At 36.1% G+C, this 9,336-nt stretch overlaps 1 protein-coding gene across 1 annotated transcript; it reads left to right on the forward strand.

Moving 5' to 3' along the window:
- The first annotated feature begins 7,794 nt into the window (after nucleotides 1–7,794).
- Teh3 (tipE homolog 3 phospholipid transfer protein) lies at nucleotides 7,795–9,272 on the forward strand. Its single transcript, XM_088239046.1, has one exon. The coding sequence runs from the start codon at nucleotides 7,962–7,964 to the stop codon at nucleotides 9,270–9,272; it is 1,311 nt and encodes a 436-aa protein (XP_088095172.1). The 5' UTR covers nucleotides 7,795–7,961.
- The last annotated feature ends 64 nt before the right edge of the window (nucleotides 9,273–9,336 follow it).

The raw sequence follows: 9,336 nt of genomic DNA on the forward strand, positions 1-9,336 counted from the left end.
CATTATCGGTATGTCAATAAATATGATTTTATCATTATCTTAAGTAACCTTTTAACACCGGATCAGTAAAAGTCAAGTTGGAATATGAAGAACGTCAAAATATTATTGTTTTCGTTATATTTATCAGTAAAGTAAACAAAACTGTATCATATTTCGTGTAATAATGTATTTTAATTTAAAATACAGTTAAGGTGGCTTCCGTGGTGTAATGGCTAAGATGCTTGACTCACACGCCAAAGGTTCCTGGTTCGATTCCCGGGAGAACACAAAAAAGTTATTTATTTCAACCCTGTGTATTCTGTGCTGTCATTCACCACTTTTCAAAGTAATTCATTTTTGTCCAAGCGCATTGATAATACAGTTCTGAGTGTGCAATAGAACCAGAAGCATCGACGAGTAATTTAGACTCGATGGATATTCTAAGGTAAAAATCCTAAAAAGTAAATCGTGCTTGTAGCGTAATGGTTGACACTTTCGCCTACTAAACTTAAAGTCCTGGATTTGATTCCTGGGAGGGTTGAAATAAAATGTTTGTTTTTAGGGTGGTTTTTTAAAGCAATATTTCACTGCCCCTGGACTGGCACCTGAAGTATGAGACTGATCACATACGTTCCCTTAACAGACGATCGAGATACGCTGCATTTATTTAACTAATGCAATGCCCTATACACTATCAGGTGCGGGTGAGGGTTCGATGAAAAAAGCTTCCATCTGTTGGAAGAGTTCAGAAAATGTGGATGTTCAAACACAGGCAGTATAGTGAACATTACACATAGTGTAAAATGGCTACATAATCTAGCCACTAGATTTTAATATTCCCGTTTCAAAAAAGTAAATGCTTTTATTATAAAAATTTTAAATGAAAATTTATAAACTACATCCGTTTAATATGTTTTTGTAAACGAAAATGAATTTTTTTACTTAAATTTTTTTTTATGTTTTTCAAAATACTTAAAATCAAAATACTTTATTTTTGAGGGTCATTTTCAACGAGTTGTAAATAACTCACAATTAGAAAATGGGAACCAAGTTTATGTAGAGTTGTATTTGAACCATGGACCTTTGATTCGTGAGTCCGAGATACTAGCTACTGGACCACAAACCAATTTGAACGTATTTTTGAAAATAATTAAAGTAGTTAAAATATAAATGCATGTTATATATAATTTACTGATTGATAATTTCAACTTAATACGTAACCTGAAGTACATCATTTCAAAACACGTGTGTTTATGTTTTCAATCTTGTATATAACTTCTCAGAACATAAAATGTTATCTTATCGATAATGTTTTGTAAAAATATGTACAGTCATTAACGTCTTCATTCAATACCCCTATCCTCGCACAAGATTTTGTCTTTTTGGAGAGCAATGCATTTTGAAATAAAGACATTTGTGAAATGCAACCGGAATCCTGCGCTGCTATTTCGAATACTCTCACGGCCGTAGAAAACACTTTATCTCGCGTATTTTGTATGTAAACACGCGAAATAAAAGCTTTTTCCCCGGCCGCGATAGCGTTTGGAATAGCAGCCCTCGACGAGAGTTTTTGACTCAATGGCCCTTTTCACAAATGCCACGCCAATTCACCCGGCCCGGTAACTTTACGGGTTCACCCTACAGACTCATACTTAATGTGTCACCTTTTGTTACATTGTAAAACCACCTTAATCAAAAATATCGCGTCAACCTTAACATGAATCAAACGCGGAACGTGCATGGTAGGCGAATATCACTACTCTACGAGGCGGACTTCTCTCTATTCGATTTCCGTTTACGGGAGTTAAAAACAGTAGTCGGGGATTCTAGTTACAATTTACAAACCGCTGTATTCTTTACTCGCCCGGGCACAGCTATGCATATAGTTCAAAGTATTTATAAATATATTTATTTATCAATTTTAGATATAAATTCACAAACTAGTTGTTTACGAGTACCTTTTTTTATCAGAACACGATCCAATAAAAAGGGTTTCAAACAGATGAAAAAGGCTAAACTGCTATTCCCTGTAATACGAACAAAAGGCAGAGAACTGTGATGAGGCTAACCATAATCAAGCCTTAAAGCAGGGGATCAAGAGAGATTCTGAACAAGGTTACGCAATGGAAAAACGCCAAATAAAAAGAGACGGCAATTGAGCATATTTTCGACAATCGACGATTTCGATAAATATGCAATTAGATTGAAGGTTCACTCTTTTTATTTAGAAAAAAAATATCCCACAATAATCAAAGTTTTGCAAGCTGTCAATAGCGATGATTTTTTACCAAATTTCAAGCGTAGCACTTTCCATAAGGTAATCAAAGAATTGGGTTCAAAGAAATCGATAAGGCGACAGTTTATTGACAGAGCGGGAAAACCTAATTATTTGTCGTAGAGATTATTTAAGAGCTATCGAGAGATACCGTAGGGAAGGTCTTACGATATACTACGTCAACGGGACTTGAATAAATGCAGGAGATGTATTTAAACAAAAAAGGTTTGATAATACCGTTAAATTTTCACGAGAAGCTTTCGCACACGGCCTTTCCGTGGGACCCCCTAATCTTACGGCTAAGGGAAAACGGTTAATAGTGTTCTATATTTGTGTTTAAGTGCCGCAGAATTTGTTCTTAACGGTTTGTTAATTTTCGATTTAAAAAAAATCTGCAGACAATCACGACCAAATAAACGGAGAAACATTTTTGGATTGCTTTAAAAATATTTTGCCATCACTGGATGAAAATTGCTGCATCGTTATAGATAATGCCCCATATCACTCTGTCAAATAGGATAAGCTTCCAAATAAACTATGGAAAAAAAGTGACATTATTAAATGGCTCGTAGACAAAGGAGCAAATTAATGTTGACATAACAATGATTAAAGCGGAGTTGTTGCGGGTTCTCAGCTCGCACAGGGGCACATAAGACAAGTATGTGGTAGATGTCACTGCAAACGAAGCCAATAAAACTTGTGCTTCGATTATCCCCCTATCATTGCGAATTAAACCCAAGTAAATTGGATTGGTCGATGATAATATACCACGTAAAAGTCAACAATACAACTTTCAATAAAAATGACGTGAGAACACTTATGCAAGAAGGTTTTGAAAGAGTTACACCAGACCATTAATATAATTTCGCAAGACATATTATTAGTATAAAGCAATAACTTTGGAATGTCGATCATATTGTTGATGAACACGAGGACAATAATGATGATTCATTGGCTTCCGATGTTTCAAGTGAGTCATTTGAGGAAGATTAGTTTTTTTAAATAGCAATGATGATATTTTCAATTATGGATCAATTCCTAAACCGATTTGATAAATCTGATGCCACATAATATGCAATATTTATATTCTAATACCATAGCTATCTTTATTATCACCATCATTAAATGTATAAATTGATATATTTTTTTTTATTGTGAGTAGGTAATTAAAATTAAAATATAAATAAAATCAATAAAATAATTTAATTAAATCGATTAATCGGGATTAAATATGTTAAGTTAGTAGTGGGGGCGGAAGCGGGACATACGTGGACGCTGGTCGTTCTTATGTTAGATCAGTGTTTCCCACGGCGGGGCGTACGCCCCACCGGTGGGGCATAATGCCTCAGAGGTGGGGCACCACACTTCAGGGATGAGACACGTCGGCATTCCACATGTAAAGGGGAATACTCACCGGTCATACAAAAAAATGCCTGAGATGTACAAAATTGAAATATACGCCAAATTGTACTTAAAATAGAATGAAACCCGTTTTTAAATGAAAATGAAAGAAATGATAACCCTTTCCCTCATCTTATTTGGTGGAATGTGGTTTTAGCGCCATAAGCGTTTTACTCGTTAAAAAACGAAATCGGTTGGATATAACTAATAGTAATAATAACCTTAGACTGAAATTAACTAAGTTAGATCCGGACATAAAATTTATTTGAAGCAAGCGTAACTAAATTTAATAATGAATTAGGCGTCAAGATATGTGTGTGTTTGTACTAAATTTCTATTGCCATTTGTGTTATATTATTGTTTTAATTTTTATTTTATTCTACTTAATTACATTTTCAATTTGTGTTTTGTAATAATTTCAGTTATAATATATGTATTAGAATAGGTTTCTTCGATAATTCCTCTTCATTGTCTTTAAGGTCCCCTGATCCATAAGTTGACATAAGGAAGTCACATTTGGAGACAAAAACATGGCCTTTATTTCCTTATCTTTAACTTTGCCCTCGTCAGGATGGCACGAAGCATTGTCAAGAAGCAATATTACTTTCCGTGGCAAGTTTTTGGATTTCAAAAACTGTTCCGGTAGGTTGGATAACTCGGAAGGTCGGATAACCGAAGGTCGAATAACCGAGACTCTACTGTATGTTTTTTGTTAAATCCAGAAAAAAAAGGAATGTGAATTCTTTGCTCAATGGGATTAAATTGATCGGACATGATCAAGCAAACTTTTCAAAAGGCTTTCAATTATTTTTGGAAGCCACCAGATATGTATATCCGACAAGATTTATATTCCAATAACAAGTGCCTTTGCCCCTTAAACATAGTTTCACTGGTGTGAAAGATGTCGATCTCCAAAGTGATTATGTTCAGCTGCCTGATTGCTATTCCAATCGGCATAGAAGCAGATTGTTTCTGAAATCCGAGAGGTAAAACAATATGTGCTGACGTTGATGGAGACATCAATCGACCAGCAGGAACATAAAACTTTGTAGTCTCCAAAATGACCGAGCCCTCAACTCAGCATGCCCAAGAAATGTAGCGGGATAGGGCGACTGGTTCATACTCCCCCTTATGTAGAGATACATCAATTTTTTTCTTCTTTCCAAAAACAACGGACCCCTAAGATATTGTCTACGCATACAAACATGATGGTACATGGATTTTCATAAATCCACGTACTTTCCACAATGCCTTGAATAATTCTTACTAGCGTACCGCACGGCTGACCCACATTCATAGAAGTTGTTTATGGGGGGTGGGGTGGGCGATTTGAGTAGGGGAAGCTATTGTGCCCAGCATAAGAATGAACGAAAATGGAAAATGCAACGAACGGGGAGAGGAAACGTTGAATAGGGAACAGGAATGCATTGTTACTGAGATATTTTTGTATTTTTACATTGTGAGCATTGTAGTTAAGTATTGTATAATTTTGTTGAGAAGACAAATGTTTTGCTCATGTCGGGACGGAATGAAAAATACAATCCTGTGGGTGAAACATAACCAAAATTCTGGTCGAGTGTTTTCGATTTATCTCGAGTAAAAACCATTTATATAATAAAATGCGACATACTAAGTATTGGGTGTTAACATAAGTTGGGTTCGTTTATTTTCAAATTTAAAAATGAGCATCAGAAGACAAACAAAATAATAAATATACGTCATTCGAAATAAATTCTTCAGCTCTACAAGACATTGCATTTGCTTTTACGTTACATGCATTATTTGATCTAATTTGTTTTTTATTTATTAAGGAAATAATACAGTCTTTATACAAATACAAGGTACAAAAAAACAATTAAAAAAAGAAAGACCAATTACAGATTTCACATGCATTTATTATGGATGTAGGAGGAGAGGGGAAAAAGTAATAAAATTCTAAAAATATAAATATTAAACAAAAAGTACATAAAAGGTATAAGACATTGCATAGCTCCAACTATACTTTCCTCCCCTCGCTCTCAGCTTCCATAAACATTTATATTTCATAGTAAAAATTCACAACCAACAATAATTAATTAGATGTACATATGAAAAATTAATAATTTAGAGTTGAAGTTAAAAGTTAAAATTAAAAATTAAGAGTTAAAATTAACATTGAAAGTTTAGTTTTTTATGCTTTAAATTATTTACCAATTCGTTAAAAAATAATAAAGTAAAACACATTATAGACTAATTTTTTTTATGTGTCTACATGTCCTCTTCATTTGAAATAAAAAAAGGTGTCGAAAATGCTCACTTTCGTCTACTGGACATACAATTTTGAAGGCTTGATTTAAAAGAAAGTAGTATTGCTAGCGTAAAAGTAAACACAAACTCTTGTAGAGCACAATTTTTTCTTTCAAATTACGTATATCATTTTGTTTTACGTTTGGTGCTAATTTTTAAATTTGAAAAAAACGGTCACGATTTTTAAAATGCTTACTTTTTTATTTACCGGCTACGCCACAGAGTGGGATTTTTTTTTCTTTTTTTTTCGAACTTTTTTATTTATAGTAATAAATAAATGTAATAAAAAATACTGCAGCGTGGTATTTTTTGTTTTTATTACTTAAAATTAATATAAAAAAAAAAAATGCTTTTGATAAAAAAATTAAAAAAGATAGTAAACCTACATCATTTAAAAAAGTGGTAGACTAATCTACCAGTGTACTTTATTACGATAATTTTGTGACATAAGACTTATTATTCATACGAAATATTACAAAATAATTACTTTAATTTTGGTGGTAATATTTATGAACCTACCACTTTGCTCTAGGTGTCCTGTCCTTTAAGGGGTTAAGGTGTAGGGTGGTTTACCACGAACATTTATTAAATTTTATTTATATTTAATACTTCTTTTCCTAACATATTTTTTTCCCTATGTACTAAGAGTACCATTTTATTTAACTTGTTTATTTCGGAAAAATGTTGTAAAGCTAAAAGGATATTGAAATAAATAAATTAGAGCCAGCGAAAAAAGCTAACCAGCATAATCACAAACCCTTTTAACTTAATATCCTAATGTAAACAAACACCCTAATGCTATACATGTATACTAATTCCACAAAGCAAAGCACCGCTTGTCTCGTGTTGTACCGATTCGTACAAAGGGAAATGTATACAAGTAATCTGAACTGAAATAATACGGGGTGGCGAGCTTTATCAATCTTACCCTTTCGACGAGATGCACCCAATTAAACCTACACCGCAGCAAGAAGAAACTACATAAAAAAGGCAACGACAGCAAAGGTCACATAAAACAGCGGCGCAAAAATCCTTCGCACTGTTTATGCCGAGGTGGAAAATTGCGATTGTTTTTCCCCTTAATCTAGCCAACAAGCTTCGCTTCCGAAGTGAATGGAGCGTAATAACAACAGAACACTTACCTAAAAGGGTGTAGTCATCTGTTCGCTTGGAAGTTTATTTGCTGAACGGGAAAGCAACTTTTTCTTATATGACTTTGCCGTGTGCTTATATTTGACCATTTAAGCAAACAAAAGGGAAGTGTGTACCGGTGGAATCGCAGCCAGCTGGGCGCTTTGCGTATCCTGACTACTTCCACTTAGTGAAATAATTTTGACCAAAGAAAAATGCACTTAATGTTTACGATACCCAAGTTTATTGTGATTTCCATTTATCAATATCAAATAAGGACAATATTACTTATATAATATTGTTACTTCATAAGAAAAAAATAAAACATATTACTCGAGAGATTAAGAAACGATTTTTTTTATTTTTTTTTTTAATTTGATTTTTATTATTATTCATATTATAAAGTAATGCCTTGTAGGAGAAGACTCGTTCTAAAGCAGACTAGCTAAAAATATTACAGCCTTGAAAATGGGCAAAAATCAATTTTTATAACTATTTTCGTCAGCTATAATTTCCCGCAATTGTATGAATTATGTAAGAATTCCGACGGAGAAAAAGGAATCAATAATTACATAGTTCCCTTTTACGTAACGGCTCGAATTAACTGTCGATTCGCTATTTCGCTGTGACGTCACTCTCGCTGAGCGTGGGTGGCCGAGGGGAGCGGGAGGCGATCGATCGTCGCTCTGCGGATGGTGCGCAGCTCCGCCCCGGCGCAGCCCACAGCTGGCGCCCCCCGCACCCAGCGCACTACGGCCGCACATGCCCGCCGTCAGCCGCCCGCTGGCTTATCGCCCTCGCGCTGCGAGATGAGTGAATCGGAAAACAATCTCTCGAAAGTTAACCGAGTGACAGTTCGTATTCTGTGATCGAGCGAGTATTCGACACCATGCCGAAGAAGAAAGTCGAGGAAGAACCCATCATTCCGCCGCAGGATGGCAAAATCTGCGGGACAATTTGCATCTGTCAGATGACATGCATCCTTAGCTGCGTAGCTCTTGTGTATCTCACGGTGGCCATCTACATGCCGTCCTCTCGCGCTTTCGCCTCGGGCATCAGCGAGACGCCGATCATGTGCACCACCACCAGAGCCATCAACAAGGATGCCTGCGAATGGGGCTCTTGCGGAGAATGGTGTCTCAGCAAAACTTCGGGCGCCTGCATCCAAATTTACGTTAACCTCCGAAGGAACGGATCTTCGTTACTATTTGCGAACTGTACCAACGCGGCCAATAAAACGTGCTACGGTATAGACCAGGAAAATGCGAGAAAATATCGTTGCATAGCGGACGAGTGTAAGAATTTAACAGGGACGTTTAATTGTTCGTTAGGGATGTGCATAAATATTACGGACGCGTTCGAGTGCGTTTTTCATGACACAGATCCACCGTTAAAGTGTTCGGGAAGACGTGGAAAAATCACGTGCATCGATATAGATGGTTTATTCAGTTGCACTAAAGGAACTTGTGAAAAAATAAGAACTCCGTACAACTGCGATCGTCGATGTGTCGATATTCCCACGCGAAATAAAAACATGATTCTTCTGAGTGGCGATAAAGTTTATCTCTCGCAATGCGAAAGAGCTCTCGAAAAAGATACCGGTAGAGAAGTCTGGTCAGAAGATCAAGATAACGTCCTTATGACATCTTGTTACAGCATTAGCAACAGTTCCGAGGGTGTGATGGCCGTGGACTGTATAAACGGATCCGTTCTAGAGAAGCACGTTTTGACCGACTTGACAAACTTTACGTACTTGAGCTACCTGCACACGTTTGTAGCACACCCCATGAAAACAATAGCTCCGCCCGAGCAAGAGCTAATTGTGGCGAATGAGAGTAAGCTGATGATAAACTTAGAAGGTTGCGTGAACACCTTGCAAGACGAATGCAGAGATTTTATTAAAGATTATGGAAAGGATGGTACAGATCACAATGCTAGGGCTAGATTCCCTTGCTTCTTTGCAGAAGGGACTGATATTGTTGTGGCTCGTTTCGACCTAGAAAAAACTTACAGACAGTTTATTGTAGCCGCTATATTGCCGTCCGTCTTATTCGTGGTATCTTGTTTAACGCTACTTTTATGTCAGAAAGCTGTCGTAGTGGGAGACGATGCCAAGATGAGATTTAAGGGTTGCGCTGGAAGTGAACTCCCCGCGGATACAGCGGCGCAGCCTAATTCAGATAATGTAATGGCACTCTGAGATCCATCACGTAAGATATTTTTTTTTTCAACCATAAAATTCCTATACATGTAGAAAAATAGAG

The sequence above is a fragment of the Micrasema longulum genome, unplaced genomic scaffold, assembly GCF_059751315.1.
Source record: "Micrasema longulum isolate JH-2025_06_02 unplaced genomic scaffold, ASM5975131v1 h1tg002046l, whole genome shotgun sequence".
Lineage (NCBI taxonomy): Eukaryota > Metazoa > Arthropoda > Insecta > Trichoptera > Brachycentridae > Micrasema > Micrasema longulum.

Coding starts and splice junctions, on each gene's coding strand:
- Teh3 (XM_088239046.1), top strand. CDS start 7,962: ATGCCGAAGAAGAAAGTCGAGGAAGAACCCATCATTCCGCCGCAGGAT.